Source organism: Pantherophis guttatus, chromosome 17 (genome assembly GCF_059756535.1).
Source record: "Pantherophis guttatus breed Tessera chromosome 17, ASM5975653v1, whole genome shotgun sequence".
Classification (NCBI taxonomy): Eukaryota; Metazoa; Chordata; class Lepidosauria; order Squamata; family Colubridae; genus Pantherophis; species Pantherophis guttatus.
The window spans coordinates 372,827-391,193 of NC_142079.1; the positions used below are offsets into that span (position 1 = coordinate 372,827).

Consider the following 18,367-nt stretch of genomic DNA (forward strand, 5'->3'; position numbering starts at 1 on the left):
CTGAATTACCTGGGACGGGTTCTGATCTACGAGGGCCACCGTGGCGGCTGGCGAGAGTTCAGGCAGATCAAAAGGAACCTCAATGTTTTCCTAAGAAACAGTGATGGGAGGTTGGGCCTTGGAGGTGAGCGGACGGAAAAAGTCCCCTCTTTTCTGTTCTGCCCCACTGCGGCCCCCCATCTTTTCCTGAGGCTCTAAGCTTTCATGAGCTAAAGGCCGCTCCCCCAACCATCTCCGTGGCCTTTCCCCAAAGTCGTTCTTAACCCAACGGGACAGCAATGAGGCCAATGTCCAACAAGCCTCAGAGCAAGGGGTGGATAGGCACTCTTCAGGAGATCCCACTCCTCCAGTCTGGGAGACCCTCCTGGGAGCAAAGCTGAACAGCCAAGGAAGCGCTGGGGTGGGCACCTCACCTCCCGGTATCTGCCCACTTCAGACTCCAGGGTGGTCTTGTAGAAGAGCCCTTGCAGCCGCTCCTGCCCGTAGTTGTGGCAGAACTCCTCAAAGGTGGCCGCCCGCTCTCTCTTCTGGTGCCGGGGGCTGAGGAAGCCAGGGGTGTCCACCACCATCAGGGAGGCCATGGAGAGCTGGCTGGAGGAGAAGGACCTGCAAGGGAGGAGAAGGGCTCCCCGTTTCTGAGCCTCTCAAGGTCCAACCCCCGGATGTTGCAGCCTCAACCTCTCCCTCCTGGGCTTTCACTTCCCCCTAGAGCATGCCCCAGTCAGGGGGCTGCTTGCTTTTCCCAGCCAGACTATGAACAACTGGGTGACCTTCGCCTGAATCCCGCAAAGTCACATCCATTATTAATAAGCAGCAGCCCCTCCCCCATCCCCTGCAGCCTCCCTTTCCCACACCTGCCTGTGGCACAATCCCCACCACCTAGAAGCCCATCTCCTGACTGGCCTGTCCGTCATTTGTCTCCTATCGTTTATGTGCCTGCTTCATCATTAACTTTATTTTTATTGATTTTAATGCAATAGCTTTAACTGAGAGCGGCTCATTGGGAATCAGGCATCCTACCCGTTGAATGGATTTTTGCCCTCCCCATCTTGGGTGCCAAAGGGGTGCCTACCTGTTGACCATCATCACCACGGCTGCAAACAGCTCCTCGTACAAACCGGCAGCCATGCCTTCCAGGCACTCCACCCCACTCAGCTTGGGGCCTGAGGAAGAAAAAGACTAGTGGGTGGAGGTCCCCTCCACAGGATCCCCCAGCCAAGCTACCCGTAAGTCCCTGTGAAATCAGAGCAGAACCAAAGACATTAAGAATCCGCTTAGCCCCCCAAAGGGACACACCACCACCCCCGCCCATCTCGAGTCGAACAAAAGGCAGCTGGAGAGCTTGACAGATTCCAGTTCTTATCAGAGGCGGCTTCGGTTTTGATATCGGCCTCAACTGAGATTTAGAATAGAATAGAATAGAATAGAATAGAATAGAATAGAATAGAATAGAATAGCTTTATTCTATTCGGAATTCAAGACTTTCCGAATTGTCCCCTCACGGATGTTTAGACTGAGCGTGCAGCTGACTTGAATGCATGGATGAATGAATGACCGGAAGCAGGTAGGAAGCAAAAGGGAACGTGACCCACCAGAGATGTTCCCTTCTCTGCACCAGCCATCCCGTTCTCTCTTTCGGCCAAGCTGAAGAACCTGGGGCTGCATGGAGAGGGAGGCTCTCTTTCTCCTCTCCCTCCAGCAATAGGGCCGCAGAGCTGCACAGGTGCAACCCAAAGCAGGCCTTGTCTTGGGGAAGCTGCCCGGCCAGGCTCCATGGCACCAGATTGCAAACCACCCGTCCTACTTTAGCTGCTGCCCATCCTGACACTGGCTTTGCCAGGGAAAGAGGGGACAAAGCCCCCTGTGGCAGAAACGTCCCTGCCTTCTTCTCCAAAGAGGAGGGGGGCAGAAGACCCCTGCCAGTCCTGAGCAGGGGCAGCAACAAACCAGCCGAGGAGCTCTCACCTGGCACCTGGTCTGGTTGCTAGGAGACCATCTGAGGCTTACTGGCTGCCTCCCAATTGGCAGCAGGACTTGGCCAGTCCCAACCGTGGGCTGGTTGCAACAGAGCGCACAAAAGCCAGGCCTAATGGAGGGGAGCGGGACGGAAAGGCAGCTGGAAAAGGGGAAGGGGATTCGACCGAGGGAGGAGATCTGGCAGGAGCGGCCAAGGGCTCAGAGGCTGCCTCCTTCGTTCCTTTCAACCTCCCAACTATCTCCCTGCGTGGTCACCCTCAGAGGCCGGGCTCTGCCTGGTTTCAGGACGGGGTGGACAAGCAGGAAGAATCAGGCTCTCTCTGAGAAAAGAAGAACAGTCCCCTGTGTTGCAAAGGGTCCAGGTGCAGAGCTTGGAGCCCTCCCACCTGGGTCAAGGGGTCTGCCAAGGAGAAATCACACTGGGGGGCACAAAACGGGGGGGGGGGCAGCCGTACCGTCCAGTGGCTCCTCCGAGCGGGCTCCAGCAGTGACCTGCTGAAGGATCCGTTGTAGGTGGTGCTTGAAGACGGCCGTGGTCAGCTCCTCCGCCTCGCAGCCCAGGACATCCGCCGCCCGGTTGGCCCACTCGAACTTCAGGAACTGTTTCCTGCCCACTGGAGGAAGAGGAGGAGAGCCTGGCTATCCAGAACCCCTCCCCTTGGGAGTCCTGGGATTACCCAGCACCCCTTCCTGCTTCCCCAGTCTTGGGAGGGGCTGGAACTGGGGGGAGGCAGTCCCATTTCAGCCCTTGAACCAGGCTGGACCTTCCTGCCTCATGCCAATGTGCCCAGGTTGATCCATCCGTCAGCACCTGGCTGGGTTCAGGGCAGCCACTCCAGATCCACTACAAACCCCAACTAAACCTTGTGAGGGCCGCTATGCGAGCACGCCAAACCGAGATTAGCAGCAGGCCGAGGAATTTCCTCCACCGAAGCGCCAAGAAGCGCAGTGACTTTAAGACGGATATGTCTGGCCATGGAACAAGGGCCGAGTCTCAGACCTGCGCTGCACGGGGGGGGGGGGCCTGCCTGCAGCGCCCCAACAACACAAGAGCCATGGAGGTTTGTGAGGCCTCCACCATCTTGGCTTTCCACCGAACCCCCAAGAGCAGCCAAAGAGGGGAACCATGGCTGCCTGGGCAGGACACCAGGATAGAGGATCGGTGGGCGATTTCTGCTTGCAAAGCCTTCTTTAAAAGGAGAGGGAAGAAGGGAAGATGAAAGCGGTCCAAATGAATGGCTGCTCGGGTGAAATGCGCAGGTGCCCCTTTGTGAGGAGACTGCAGCCTTTTGGTTTCCTTTTGCCTCGCAGGGCCACCTTCCCTCTCTGGCTGCAGGAGCCCTACGGATCCACCTGCCAAAATCAGGCATTCAGAGCCCCTCTCCTCTTTGAACCTGTCCTTGCGGGACCCTCCCTAGCAGTCCTGCCTCAGGAAACACCCCCTCACACACTTCCCCCCCCACCCCGAAAAACCCAGCTGCACGAAGGGCCTTTTCAGAATCACTATTTAGCCGCCGGGACAATTATTTCTGCTTCGCGAGCTAGAAAGAAATCCATCAACAGGCGAGAAGCAGAATAAGCCAGGTTATAAAAGCAGCAGCCACAGTGGCAGGAAACCAGCCCAAGCCTTCTCCCAAGGTTGGAGAGAAGAGAAAGGAGAGAAGGAGGAAAGGGGGAAAGGAAAGGAAAAGGAAGAATTGCCAGTGGAGATCGATGGGGGCAGGAAAAAGGCTGCTGAGGGAGGGCAGAGGGCAGAGGGCAGAGGGACTGAGCCATGGCTGGGGGTCCACAGACCTTCCCCAGACCAAGCAAGCAGGGCCATGCAACACCAGGATCAGCCAACGAAGGCCCAGCCACTGTGGCCATTTCCCAGTCCTCAAAATTGAGTAAGGAGGAACATCTGCATGCTGCCAGCCCTCTGCCTCCAATCACCTGGAAGTCTACCACTTTTTAACCGGGATCCTCGTTTCCCACATCCACTTGCCTTCCTGCCAGTCCCGGCTCAGTTGCAAAGGCCCCGTGGCATGCCGTGGTCAACGTTCCCCGAGTGCCGGCAGTGGCCACATGTGCAAAATCCACAGGAAAGGCTCTTCTGCTGAAGTGGGCGTGAACTGGGAAGGCCGGGGTCCCATAGCCCCCCTCCCCCCCCCAATTCAGGGTCAACTCCTTCTGGACTTCAAAATCAGGGAAGGGCCATCCAGGCCAAAGGGAGAGACCCCGAGGGGTCCCCAAAATGTGCCAATAATGCCTTGCCTCTTCCAAAACTTCCTTTGCCTCGATGGAGAAGCTGGCAGGGGCAGGATGCCTGTGCCTGGCGGACTGAGGTGCTAACTTCCTAATTTCTTAATAATCAATCATTGATTCATGGGTGAAATTACCATAAGGGGCAGCGCATGCTAGGGAGACATTTCTGAACGGAGCCCCAGCAGATTCCCCAGTCCTGCGTGCCTGTCTCTTTGAAAGGGAAGTGCATAAATCACCAGGAGCGACTGCAGAGGGGAGCCCCCCCCACCGCTTAAAGAATTTATGAGCAACTTCACAGCTTCTCTCTCTCTCTCTCTCTCTCTCTCTCTCTCTTCCTCCCTTCCTCTCTCTCTCTTATCTTAAGAGGGCTTTGCAAAAAAGAAGCATTTCCATCCAAGAGTCTCTCCCCAGTTTAATTCCGACCCAGACACAAGGAACTAGCAGGGAAGGAAGCAGAAAGATGGCTGGCCAGGCCAGGCCAGAGGAGAGGTGGTGGGGGAGGGCTCACAGCCTAAGGAATCCAACAGGGCGCTTGAGCCCATCTCTAACCCCTTGGGCACACAGACAGCCCCCTCTCCCAAAACACAGCCCTCAGGCAGGTCTCTCTGGCCAGCTGCAGACGGAATTTCGGCTGAGGCCAGGCAGACTCTGGACCCTACGGACATCTGCCTTGGCAACTCTGCCTCTTCCAGACAGCTCAAGAGAGGCCAGGAGTCGCTTCACCAGCCTCACCCAGGACGGTGGTGCCAGTCCCCGAGCTGACTCGCCTCTCCTTGGCCTTTGGAGCTCTCCTGGGCAGTATCCCCGAGAAGAGACTGGCAGGGCCAGAGGAGGACCAGCATAGGTTCCCCACGGGGCCCCCTCTTCCTGGCCGTACCTTTGCAGACACCAGCAGCCCCCAGGTGATAAATGCCGGCCAAGACCCGCCACAGAGCTTCCTGCTCAGCCGCCTCGACTCCCAGGGTGCCAAGGGCAGCTTGGAGCTGTGCAAAGGCGTCCGAAGCCCCCCGCTTCTCTTCTCCCTGCAAGAAGGAAGAGAGTCCAGAATCGCCCACCAGCCTCAGGGAGGGTCCAGGAACCATGGCACCCCTTCCCGCCCAGCAAACACAGAACCGGCTAAGGGTTGGGCTGGGGGGGAGAGCCTGAGTCTAGCATCCCTGGCTAAGAGGAGGCGAAGGGGGGCCACCCTCTCCCCTCCAGAGAGGCCTTCGCTGGCCTTCCTGCTGTCCTCAATCAGCAAGAATCAGCAAGAATTGGACTCGGATGGAGGTTGCTAATGAAACACGTTCTCAGCAGGGGGGGGCGGGGAACCTGCCTGACCCACAGGGCCCAGCGTCAGCAGCAGCCTTCTCAGTGGGCAGAAAGGCAGGGGGGGCAGAGGAAGGCCCCGGTGCTGGGATCTGCTTGCAAAAGCACAAATGCCACACACCCCATGTGATCTGCACTGCAAAGGGCCATTTTCTGCTCTCTTCCATGCCCAAATGTGTCCCAGAGCCCACGAAAGGGCTCCGACTGGCCACTGATGGAACTTGAACCAGCCGCTCAAATGGGGTGGGCAGCTTCTTTCCTCAGTGTGGGGCTTCCGTGGAGCCCAAGGAGGCACCAGGGTCCTCTATTGAGAATTTCACCTGCTCAGCAGCAGTCAGTTGCAGGCTAACGCTACCATGGATCATGTTAAATGCTGATGCAACTCCTATCAGGGGGCACCCCAATTCCCTCCCCACCCCTCCCGTCTGCGAGCAAGGAACTGAAAAGGGGCAGAGACCCAGCCATGCCCCTTCCTCAGGCTGCCTCCAGCCCCACTTTCTTGGGGGATACCCAGTCAGGGGACTGTGGGGACATGGCCTGCCTTACCTTGAGGCTGGCTCTGATGCCAAAGCAGCTGTTCTCTGCCATTTGGTGCAGATGCAAAGTTGACCTATTGACAGAAATTTGGGGGTGGGGGAGAGAAACAGGACGGGGAGAAAGTGCCGGTGCCTGGGGTGGGGTGGGGCTTGCAAGTATTTAGGAGGCAGTCAGCATCCTTGCTGCCAGCCAGAGCAATCAAAAAGGGCCGCTGGTCACCACCACCGGGCACTGCCAACAGCGAAGCCCTCCCAGGCCTGGTGCCAGTGCATGGCTACCTTTCTTGGCTCTCTGGCCCCCTCTGCTGGGGAAGGGAGCCCCTCTGCCAAGGCGGCCGAGCAGCAGCTGCTGTGCAGCAGCCTCTCCTTTGGGGTGGGAAGGCCCTAGAGCCCCCTCAGAGTCAGAGGAGAAGGAGATCCTCCCTTCATTACCTCGCCCAGTTCCCACAGGAGGCCGATGTGCCCCTCCCAAGCCCTGCCCGGGTTCAATGAATTCTGAGGGACCCCGAAGGTCACCCCGCTTTCACCCTCTGCCAGCTGTCCAGCAGTCTACCTCTGATCCAGATCCAGCCCCGCCAGCATCTGTGAGAAGACGTTGAAGGTGCCCTCTCCCTCGGGCTGTTGCGCCACCCGGGCTCTTTCTAGCAGCATCGTCTGGGCAGGAGAGAGGCAGGGGACTCCGGATCAGCTGAAGGTGGCACCTCACCCAGGCACAGCGAGGGGTCCCCCGTTGAGGATGTCAGAAGGCAGGGGCTGCTGTGCCCCAGAAACCCCCCAGCCAGTGCCAGTCAACCCTCTTACCTGGAGATGGGCAGCCGTTACATGCCCAGAGGCACTGAAATCCAGCGCCATGACCATGGAGAAGCGGGTGGAGGCTCTGTTGGGCCCGGTGGACACTGTGCCAAAGGCTCTGAGCACCGTGAACATGGCCTGGATCTTCTCCACTGGAAAGCCAAAACACTGCAGAATGCAGGCGTGCCCCTCACTGCCACCCTTCCTCCGGGGTTTGAAGGCTGCTGGACAGGGGCTGCCCAGAGCACGGCCTACCTGTGACCCGGCTGTCCACACTGCCCGCGGTGGCCACGAGGTACTCCAGGATGTTCTGGCAAGCGGTGGTCTTCCCCGTGTTGCTTCTGCCCAGGGCCACGATGGCCTGGTCCTGCCTCTGCGCCAGCAGGCCCCAATAGGCCCTCTGCGCCACCGCAAAGAGGTGCGGAGACATCCTGTCCCTCCTGCCTTGGAAGGCCTGGGAAAACATGGGCCAGGGTGTTCCGTGCACAACTACAGTGGGCCCCCGCCAGAGGGGCCACAGGGCAAACCAATGTCTGCCCCCCACAGAGGACGCAGCCCTTCGCCCAACCGCCAGTTACTGTACCTTTCTGGAGCTGCTGGCCGTGGAAGGAAGCGGCCTGAGAGCCACCAAGTGAGGGCCAGAGAAGGTGTAGGGCAGCTGCGACTGGAACCTCTGGTGCAGAACATGGAGGACGCTTGCCTCATTCAGGCTGACCAGAGTGGCCAGGTCCTCGGTGTAGTCCAGGCTGGACGGATTGGCCTGTTGAGAGAGAAGGAGGAGGAGGAGGAGGTGGTGGTGGTAGAAAGACATCTTCACCTGCTTTGTTCCCTCTTATCTCCCCCAGCCAAAGGAATGGAAGAGACCCCGACTGGATGCCTTCAGGGCAGGCAGGGGATCATGGCAAAATTATCCCCGTAAATATGATGGGCCTTCAGGTGGAGGACAGAAGCTCTCACCTTCTGGACCTCTTCTTCGTCCACCTCCACAACGGAGCCATCAGTGTCCAGCCGAGCGCGCACAGTTCCCGGAGGCAGCTCCAGGGTGCCCACATCAGGCTTCAGTTCGGTGGCTGCAAAACCAAGACTAATTCTGAGGCCAAACCTCGGATCCAGTCCCTGAGCGGCAGAGAACCTCCCCCAGCCCCAGCCCCAGCCCTGGAGGAGGTTACCCGGGCTCTGCTCTGGGTCAGGACCCAGCACACGGAAAGGGTTTGTGGCTCTCTCCTTCAGCGGCCCTGCCTGCCCACCTTCCTCTCTCCACCTGCCTCCGCTGCTCCAGTCTTCCCCAAGATAGCCTGTCCACTTACCCACCCACACACACACACACACACACACACACACACCCGTCACAAAAGCCAGCAGCAAGGGGAGAGCCATTTTCGCCTTTTACTTGTTTATCGCATTGATATTCCACCAGAGTTCAAGGACTCTCAGCAGCTTTTACGATATGAAAAATTAATTAAAACATCCACGGTACATGAAACATAAAAAAAAACACCCTAAATCATCGAATCCTAAAATAATAAACCGTCTCAGCAACAAACATACAAATAAAATAAGGCAAAGCACAAGACACGAACTCCTTCACTGGAGAGGGGGCTGCTCCTGTCTTCCCCCTCCCCCGCTTCAGCCCCTCAGGTACACAAGCCAAACCTACCAAGGGTGAATTTATCCTTCTGAACCAGCCAGATCTTCTCCGTTTCAAACCAGATGTCCTCGGAGACCTGCTGAAGGAGGAGGGAGGCTGAGGGCTCCCAGTTTGAACTGGGAAGCGAACAATTTCACTGGTTTTCTTGCAAAGGTGGGCTGAAGCTGCTCAGGGACTCCAGCCTCTCGACCCCTTTGCCCCTGAAGGACTTGCCCCACTTAAAGAACCCTGGAAGAGGCCGGGTCCCCCTTTAGCTCTCATTTGGGGTGCAGTTTGGCCGTTTCCTGGAGGGCTCTGAGCCACTCTGGCTTTGTTTCCTCACTTCTCAACTCTTGCACAAAAAGGTCACACCTACAATCACAGCAGCCTTCGGGGGGGAGAGGGGCCATGTTTTATGGATGCAAAGTGCATCCGTAATGGAAAGACAAATGAGGAGAGCCAGAGGGCTGCACCTCAATTTCAAACAAGGAGGAAAAAAAAAAGAATTCTAAGCACCGTTCCCCGTTTTGGTGGGGCAAGAGGTGCGCAGTCTGGAGAGAAGACCCCTGAAGGCCCTCCGGGCATTAAGTCCTGCCTGGCCAAAGCCCAGGCCCCAGAGGCAAGGATGGGCTGCCAAATGCCCAGCAGCTCCCGTCTCACCTTGCTGGAATGGGAACTCTCTGCGGGATGCTCTTGTCCTTCTCCCACCGCTTCTTCCAGGCTCCCCTTTATCTCTGCTGCTGCTCCAGAGGCTCCCTGCTCCCTTCCTCCTCTGGCCGGAACTTCTGCTTGCAGGGCTCCTTCAGGTCCCTTCCCGGCATCTCCCTTTTCCCAGCTGGCAGCCGCCAAGGCCTCTCCTGGCTCCTTCTTGGCTTCGGCCACATCCACTTCCCTCTCTGCACTTTCTTCCATCTTCTGCTTCCCCTTCTCTCCCAGCTCCTCTCCCTCTGCCCCCTTCCTCTTCCCCCTTCCTTTGGCCCCACTGCCTGGCTTGGTCCTTCCTTGGGCCGTCTCCTTTCTCAGGCTCTCAATGCGTTTGCCTTGTGCGGCTGCCGTGCCAGGCCTGAAGTCCAGCGGGCCTTGGCTCGCTTCTGCAGCGGATGTCTTGGGACATGGCCCTCCAGCCAGGGGGACCTTTTCTTCTGCCTTGGGAGGAGCAGCTGGGCCCAGATCGGGCCCAAAGAGCTTGGCATTCCTCCTTGGGGGGCCTATCCTGAAGGGCAGGGTCTTCTTCTCTGGGAGTGCCACCATCCCTTCGCCTGCTGCCTTCTCCCCATTCAGCTGCCCCTTGCTGCTGGCCATGTCGCCCCCCACTTCCAAGAGGTCAGCCTCCTTGATCGCAACCGGCTTCCCGGGAGGCTGCGAAGCAAAGAAAAGCCTGTCGTAACTTTTGCCAGGGGACCGAAGGGCACAAAGGGGGCAGAGATTTCTCCCTGGGGGCAAAGCATGGGGGGGGTGCAAGGTAGAAGCCCTCGCAGAGAAGGCCCCTCCTGGGGATTCTGAGAACTGGGGAGCTGGCTCCAGGGCCACTGACATATTGCAGGGAGATCCAGACTGGCTTTGCTTGTGCACCCAACAAGAACATGATGCCCCCAAGGAGGGCTGCTGGGGCAGCCTCCTCTCCAGAGGGGACCCCCACCTAGGGGCAGATCTCCAGGCAGCTGGCACTCCACCAGCCGCCCCTCCTGGCTTAAAGGAAACCACCACCCCCCTCTGGCCACTCACATCTTCCTGGGAATTCGAGGCAACGTCCTCTTTCAGCCTCAGGGCCTTGGACTCCTTCTCGTTCTGCCGCACGAGCTGCTTGATGAACCCCCCAGGAATGATGGGGAAAGGCAAAGGCGGGGAGGTCGGCGGGGGGCTTCGGTCCTCTTCCCTAATCTGTTCACATCAAGTTGTTCAGTTAATTGGGGACAATGGAAGGTGCCCTGCCTCAGGGAAGAGAAGACCTCTCCCCAACCCATAGAAGCTCCCCCCCCTTGAAAAGAAGGTGCTTCAGAGACCAAGCTGAAGCCCCAGATGCGCTGCAGTGGGGGGCGCTCTGCACATGCTCCAGGGGTTCTAACAGAACTAAAGATGCTTGCAGAACAGCACTGCTCCGTATATATACACACACACACACCCCGTTTGCAAGTTTTAAGATATAGGAAATTGCCCATTTGTTTGGACAGATGATGCTTCAACAGCCTTCAACTCTGAGGCGAAAATTCAAATTAGTTGCTAGTCCAAAGCAGAGAAGCTCATGAAAGGAAGCCAACAATGCAGAGGAGGAACCGAGCAGTTAATAGCAAGGAGGACAGCCCAGCAGCCACAGGGCCTTTGTTTGGGCCCGTGAGGGTGGCGGGGGTCTTTTCAGGGCACCAAAGCTCCCCCGCCCCCACAGCTCATGCTGCTCTCCACGTTGCCTCATGCGGGCTGCGTCTGCCAGGAGATCCACTTCCCTTCTGCTCCCACAGAGCAAGTCGTGACGAGATGGCCATGCTGAGGTGGGGATGGGCAGCTCAGAGGGGGGCGAGCTTCACAGATGGAGACAAGGATGGCGGATGGAGACACGGAACAGCAGCCTGCGTCCGGAGGGAGCGCACACCCAGATAGGGGCCGGAAGAAGAGGAGAGACCGGTCAGGTTCAGTTGGACCCCTTCACCCCATTCGGAGACCCAGGCAGGGCAAGGCACTCTAGATTGTGCCTCTGCTTTTCCAGACCCCTGGAAGGAGAGGCAGCCTCCCCCCCCAAACCCCCATCTCACACTGGCTGGCTCCTTCTCACAGGCACAACCTTCACCAACCCCTCCCACTCCAAGATTGGGGGGGAACGGGACAGACACAAGGCTTCCCCTTCCCCCAAGGTCTCCACTCTGAGAAGCCTTGATCCCTGGAGGGACCCTCACTGGCTGAGCGGGCCATCTTCCAGGTAGCCCCTCGGCCCCTCCACAATATTCCGGTGGCTTCTGAGATTGGACTCCATGCCAAGCGACACAGCCTCCTTCCCCAGCCCCAAGCCTCTGGGACAGGGTTCCCCGGATCACAGGTGACTTTTCCTGCTGACCTCTTGGAAATGCAGCCTTCGCAGCTTCTAGCATCCCCCCACCCCCACCCCCCAGCACCTCCGCCACTCAAATGCCTCAGCATTAAAGTCACCGTGCTGTGCGTGGAGCCCGGAGGAGAAGCCAAGCTGACTTCTTGGGCAACTGAGGGAGGGAGGGAGGGAGGGGGGCATAAAAGCTCCCCAGCTCCACCTAAAGAGAGAAGCCCCCGCAGGACACAATGGGGAGGGACTGCTAACCACCTGCAGGGTTTGGGCTGGCCTGAGTCTTCTCCTGCGAGTTGGGGGCACCCAAGAGAGAAATTCCTCAAATGCTTCCCACCGGTCTTAAGCTGAGAGCAGCCCATTCCTGAAGAAGCCTGACTTTATCAAGAGCCCTTGGAAACCGGAGGCCCTTACAGAGGTCGCCTCAGCCATTGACTCTCCTCTCTGGATCACAGCACGGTGATCGTCCCTAAACCCACCAGTGCCCACCACCCACCAAGCCTTGCCGAGACAGTTCCCAAAGAGCCCGACCGGACCGGGCCTTCTCGTTCAAGCCCTGCTTTGAAATCATCCTGATCTTCATTCAAAGGCACCAGGAAGCCTCAGAAGGAGCGGCATTTTGAAATGCATCAACTCCTCTTTATCTTTTATTCTCAGTGTTAATCTATTCATTTCTGCACATTCTAAAATTTTCTTTGTAATTTCTCCTTCCAATGGGATTTTATCTGCTTTCCAATTTTGTGCAAATACAATTCTAGCCACTGTTATTATATGAATAATCAAATATGTATCTTCTTTACTGTAATTCTCTGGTAAAATTCCCATTAAGAATATCTCTGGCTTTAACTCTATATGTTGCTGCAACATTCCCTCTAACCATGTTTGTATTTTTACAACCATGGTTGTAAAACATGGGAGTAACCATGTTTTGCTTCCTTACACAACCACCACATATGATAGCATGATCCTGACAACTGGTGATATTTCCAACACTTAGCTGATTTAGCTTTAAACATTTTAGCTAATCTTTCTCGTGGGATATGCCATCTATAAAACATCTTATATAAATTTTCTTTATAAGCTGTTGCCATTGTTAATTTATAGTTTCTTTCCCAAAGTTGTTGCCATTTCTCCAATTCTATGGTGTATCCAAAATTCTTTGCCCATGCTATCATTATTTCTTTTACTTCTTCATCCTCTTGTCAAATACGCAATAAATAATTATATAATTTCTTAATCATTTTCTCATCTGTTCCTGTCAATATTTCATCCAGTTCTGATTTCCCCAAGTTAAAGCCATATTGTCTACGATCTGCTTCATATCTTGATTGTATTTGCAGTCTTGTATATCAATCTATCTCAATCCCTTGACTCTCTAGTTCTTGTTTTTGTTTCAGTTCTCCCCGATTTGTCAAGATGTCCTGGTATCTAACAATATTCCACATATTCACAATATTTGGGTATGTCACTGCTTCTATTGTAGAAAGCCACATTGGTATTTCAAGACATGGGAAAAAATTTTTTGATTGGTTAGAAAGGAAATATGAATAAGGGTATAGAGATAAAATAGATAGAGAACAGATGGGAGAAAACAATAAAAAAAATAGATACCCAGATGATGCCAAGTAAAAGGAGAAAGGGGAGGGGGGTAAAAGGGGAAAAAAGTGAGATATTATTAAAATGTACACAAATGATGAAATAAAAATAAATATTAATTGAATAAGAAATTGAAATGAAAATAAAGATAATTAGAAAATCGGGGCTGCTCGAATACCACTTTATATTGAGCTGAAAAGGGAAACAAGAAGAGGGAGGGAAAGGAGTAGAGAGAGAGAAAGGTAGAAGAGAAAGAAGAAAGGGAAAAGGAGAGGAAGAAAAGGGAGGGGGAAGAGGAGTAGAGAAGGTTAGAAGGGGGAAGAAGAGAGGAGTGGGGGAAGGGAAGGGGAAGTAGGAAAGAGAAGGAGAGAAAGAAAGAAGAAAGTAGGAGGAGAAAGAGGAAGGAAGAGAAGGGGAGGAGAAGAAGAAAGGTTGGAGTAAAGGTAAAGGGTAAAAGAGCAGCCCCGAAAAAGTAAAAATTAAAAATGAAAGTTAAAAGATAAGGTGAATGAAAAATGATGGATAAATGACTGTACATGTAAATGTGTGTATGAGACATAAAAAAAAAAAGAAGGAACAGCAAAAGGCTTGGCTCAAAGGACAAGAGAAGAAGGGCTCCTGCTGGCTGGAGGTCAGGTGACCTATGGTGGAAAGAGGGTGGGGGACCAGAGCTGAAGGTAGTGCTCCATTCCAGGCTCCCAGAACCTCTAAATCAGGGGCATTATTATTATTGTTGTTGTTGTTGTTGTTGTTGTTATTGTTATTACACGCACACACACACCCAGCCATGAATAATGCATCAGAGGATGCAAAGAGGCTGGCAGCTTCCCCATCTCTGTTTCCAAGGGTCTTGAGGCAATTGGAAAGTGCTAAAATCTACGTAAATGTAAATATCTTGGTGGTTCCCCCTCCCCCTGTAACCATGGAGACATTTTTAACTGCCAGCCGGCTGGGTCCCTCAACCACAGGCGAAACTCCTCCGAAATCCAGTTCAAAAGAGTAAAAGCAGCCACAATCAGCGCAGGCAAGAATGGGAACTCGAACAAGAAGCCCCGTTGCCACCCGGGGAACTGCTGCCCTCGCCCCTCGGCCCACTGGCAAAGCTGCCCTGCCACCTCCAGCTCATCTCTCTGGACAGGCTGAAATCGGACCTTCGGCTACCCGAGAGAGCGGCGGGCGGGCAGTCTCCAGAAACCCGATCTCTCCTCCCCAGCAGAGAAGCTGGAGAGGGCTGCCCTGGGCCGGACAGGTCATTCGGCAGAGTTTGGGTCAGCCTGCCTGGCCAGAGGCCGGCCCTGCTCTCTCCAGCAGCCTGATGGCTCCTTTGCCTGACCGACCTCCCAGCGCACAGCCAGGGACCCAGCTGGAAAGCCCTGCTGTGACCGACGAGGACGTCTCCTGGTGTGTGGCCACTTCTGCAATCTCAGACCCAGCCACGTCCCTCTCAGCCGCCAGGCTTGTGCCAGGCTTGGTCAGGGCTCCCGCAGCCCAGAATCATCTCTCAGCTTCCTGGGCTTCCATGGCCGTCTCCCTCTGCCTTCTGGACTAAGCCACCATTGCTATCACACAGCACCTGGACTTACACAATCCTGGTTTACACTCCAAGCCCTAATTTCATCAAACACCCTAAGGAGATCGGCACGGGGCACGGCATGAATCTGCCACACACAGACTGTATTGATACAAAAGGCCTCACTTGGTTTTTAGATTAACCCATTTTCTATCTTTACAGAAAACACGGCAACAAAATTAACACGCACCCCCCCCCGAAGTATTTGGCAATCTGGCTCATGAGAAGGCACTTGTGGGGAGCAAAACAGGGTCTTGGATTATTTCATTTCATGAACCGGGAGTCTGTATCAGTTCAAAACAAAGGACCCCCCCACCCACTGACAAGATCTAATCACACTTTGGTGACAGGAGGAAAAGACGGTTTCCAAACAAGGCAATTCTGGTGGGAGGAACCTATAGAGGAGACAGCCAGCCTCTGTCTGGTCACTGCTGACAACTGGGAAGCAACTGGAAATCCATTTTCTGGGAGGGACAGCAAGTAACTGAAAAGGGGGAAAATATTTTTAAGCATGGACTTCCGCCATTTGCGTGGATTGCCTTTTCCCAGCTCGGCCGCTCAATTCCTGAATCTGGGCCTTGGGTGGGCGAAGAGCCCCCCCCTCCTTCCCAGCCTGGAAGGAGCCCAGCGAGAAGCTCCCTGGCACTGCAGGTCAGCCCCCTCCCCAGAGGGATGCAAGATGTGGACACTGATTGCGGGTTCCTGCCACACGGGAGAAAGCAAAGAAAACAATCACCCAGGCAAAACATGGTGGCTGGTCAAATGCTAGTGCTAGAAATCCCGAAAGCCTTCAAGGAAGCCCAACTCTGGCACCATCCATGCCCGCTACGAGACCTGGCACTGTTCCCTCCGTGAGCTCCCCCCCCACTTCTTTCCTGTGTTCTTTTTATACACAGTCACAATCACTGCGCCTGTCACCTTTTGGATTCTGGCTTCTCCAGATTCGGGGTAGAGAAAGGCTCCTTTCTATAACAGAGGGGCACCCACATCCTCAGGATTTTTCCATGAAACACGGAAAGCCTGTTAAAGCAGCCTTTCAAAGGAAAACCAAGTTTGGACACTTAAGATTCCACGGTGCTGGATTTCTAATCCAGCCGCCCACATCATCTCCCAAGGCCAAACTGGGATCAGCCGCTGAAGGACCTGGAGGCCTCTCCGGATTGACAGGAAAAAGGTTAAACATCTTCAGAAACACACAATAATCCTTCCCACCCCCCCTCCAGCGTTCAGACTTTCAAGAACAGTCCCCCTTGTGTTTCCCAGTGTCTGAGCTGGGGTGGGGAGTGGGGGGTCTCCTGGGACGGCTTTCCCAGGAGTGTCTCTGGGTCTTGCCCCTCCTGGGCTGGGTCGCCCCGTTTTCCTCGGGGATTGAGGACTAAAGAGAAGAAGAAGCCCTGTCCACTTCTGGTGGACAATCATCCAGGAAGAAAGGAGGCCAGGATGGGACCTTCTTCCCAGCTGAGCTAGGCTGAAGGAAGGCCCTGCTCAGCCATTGCTCTTTAACGTTCCCGCAGGCTGTTCTTTGAGCCTTGCTAAAAATAGCCACCTGCTGACCCTCAGGCCGGCATTTGGGAGGCCAAGGCAGGGTCCACCCCAGACCTTCTCCCCAGCTTGCCACCCCCCCCCACACGCAGCCACACAAGTCGCCTACCTTTTCTATCAACCACCTGGCTGACCACAGATGAGCAGCTTCCTACACAAACAGCCCCAGGCTCAGCAGCAGCTACAGGTTCCCACCAGGCAGAAAAAAACGGAGGAGGAGGAGGAGGAGGGCGGGAGAAGTGGCTAAGAGGACCCCTCCCCTTCCACCCACCCTAGATGAGAGCCAGCAGCTGAACAGGAGGCCATGTCATGGCTAAAAATACACCCGGGTGTCAGGCTGCCTGCCTGAGACAGAGGCACCCTGCCAACCAGCTGGACAGGGAAGGGAGGACTGGTGCCCTCTCCCTTGGGCACACTCTGGGGGCCAGCACCTGCACGTATGGCCTGGGGCACCCATCCAGGAAAACAAGGGCGCAAAGGTGGCTTTGGACTCTGAATTCAGTCACCCAGGCTGAGGTGAGAGGGGCTATTCCCCAGCCAGCAAGTCAAGGGTCATAATTAACCACAATCCATTACGTTAAATAGTATCACCCACCACCACCACTTCTAGATCTCACTCCCAAGAAGTAGCTTATTTTCGCTAAGAGCATTGTGGGAAGTGACTATTCCGGTTTTGCCAAGGGCTGTTCCAGATCCATCTACTAAGAATAATTTTTATTTCTTATAAAATTTTTATTATATAATTTTCATTTCTTATCTACCCAGAAGTCTTGGTTAGTCCAGGGCAAGAGCATCCCTGGATCCCTTTCCAAGTCTCTCCCCCTTTGGCCGTCAGCTGGTAGAGCCCAATCGACACCCGCCCACCCACCCTCCCTTGCTTTTCCAAGGGAGATCCTGACCCTGACCAGCACTGCCCACCCTGGAGTAAGTAATATGGCTTTGCCCACTTCTGCTGGGCCAGAGAAGTTGGGTGCCTCTGCCAAGCAAACGGTCTGTGGTTGCCAGACTTTTGACTGGTCACGCCCCTTGTGCACATAACAAAGTTTGGTTTGAAGGCCTTAACCTGTAACACAGCTCACCGTCTATCGTAATTATGATTATTATTATTGTTTAGACTTCTATACCGCTTCATAGTGCTTTACAGCCCTCTCTAAGCGGTTTACAAAGTTAGCATATAGCATATTAGCATATTGCATTGGCATTAGCATATTGCCCCCAACAATCTGGGCCCTCATTTTACCCACCTCGGAAGGATGGAAGGCTGAGTCAACCTTGAGCCTGTGAGATTTGATCCGCTGATCTGCTGAACTAGCAGTCAGCTGAAGTAGCTGCAGTACTGCACTCTAACCACTGCGCCACCTCGGCTCATGATGAGTCTGAAGACGATGGCTGTCATTACTGTTAAAAACAAGCCTAATCTTAGAAATAAGGATGACTTACGTGCAAGATCAAGACATTGATCCACGGGTTCCCGGGAGCCTCTGTGCCGCTTCTGCTGTCCATCTGGCATCAACTCTTCCACCATGCCCAACGTGGCCACTCACACCTTGAGATCTTCGTCTAGGGTAAACCGATAGCCCAGCTTAGAAACAGCCCCGCCCTGGGCACAAAAGCCACCCCCTTCCGGTGCCAGAAATGCCAGCAAGTATCTTGTACCACAAAAATATAAATACGGTCTTGAAAATGCTCAACTTTCCTTTCAGAAGGAAAGGATGATGGGCTGAGGTCTCCTAAAGGGGGCTGTTCAAGAAGTTCCTTCTTCTAGTCTTCCAATTTACAAAAACATTTCCTCTCTTCTTTAAGCTCCAAAGAGCTCTGGGGGATAATGTTTCAGAGAACATCTGTGGTCACTGGATACCTTGAAAAACTAAGCCGTCACTTGCTTTTGGGGAGGAATGTCTGAAGAATTTGGGGGGAGCCGATCCAACAGCGCAACTGGCTACCAGCTGCTGTCCCTCCATTCAAAGCGTCATGCTCACAATCGGGACATTGCTCAACGTCAGGACCTGGTTCAAAAGGACCAAGGATCTGTGACTCGGCTACTGAAAAAGACCAAACTAAGCAAATGGCCTGAATCTCTGATGGGAACAAGAGCAACCCTGGTGGATCAGGCCAAAGGCCTCCTGGTGTCATCTCCAATGTCCCAG

The 18,367-nt window shown here is 54.6% G+C and overlaps 1 protein-coding gene across 8 annotated transcripts in view; it reads right to left on the reverse strand.

Moving 5' to 3' along the window:
- MYO18B (myosin XVIIIB) overlaps positions 1–18,003 on the reverse strand; it is a 46,529-nt gene extending 28,526 nt beyond the window's left edge. For 2 of the 8 annotated variants that reach the window (XM_087880314.1, XM_060681774.2), the window contains exons 1-15: positions 17,661–18,003; positions 10,210–10,365; positions 9,145–9,843; positions 8,515–8,581; positions 7,815–7,927; positions 7,441–7,617; positions 7,113–7,311; positions 6,867–7,009; positions 6,619–6,719; positions 6,076–6,139; positions 5,099–5,243; positions 2,433–2,591; positions 1,073–1,163; positions 414–606; positions 10–90 (exon numbers count right to left, since the gene is read on the reverse strand). In XM_087880314.1, coding sequence (XP_087736440.1) covers positions 10–90; positions 414–606; positions 1,073–1,163; positions 2,433–2,591; positions 5,099–5,243; positions 6,076–6,139; positions 6,619–6,719; positions 6,867–7,009; positions 7,113–7,311; positions 7,441–7,617; positions 7,815–7,927; positions 8,515–8,581; positions 9,145–9,843; positions 10,210–10,365; positions 17,661–17,723 — 2,451 coding nt within the window. In that variant the 5' untranslated portion in view covers positions 17,724–18,003. Of the gene's footprint in view, positions 1–9; positions 91–413; positions 607–1,072; positions 1,164–2,432; positions 2,592–5,098; positions 5,244–6,075; positions 6,140–6,618; positions 6,720–6,866; positions 7,010–7,112; positions 7,312–7,440; positions 7,618–7,814; positions 7,928–8,514; positions 8,585–9,144; positions 9,844–10,209; positions 10,366–10,925; positions 11,070–16,329; positions 16,462–17,660 lie in introns of those variants that run through there. The other 6 variants (XM_060681776.2, XM_060681773.2, XM_087880312.1 and 3 more) reach the window with 5 other exon arrangements.
- Between the last annotated feature and the right edge of the window lie 364 nt (positions 18,004–18,367).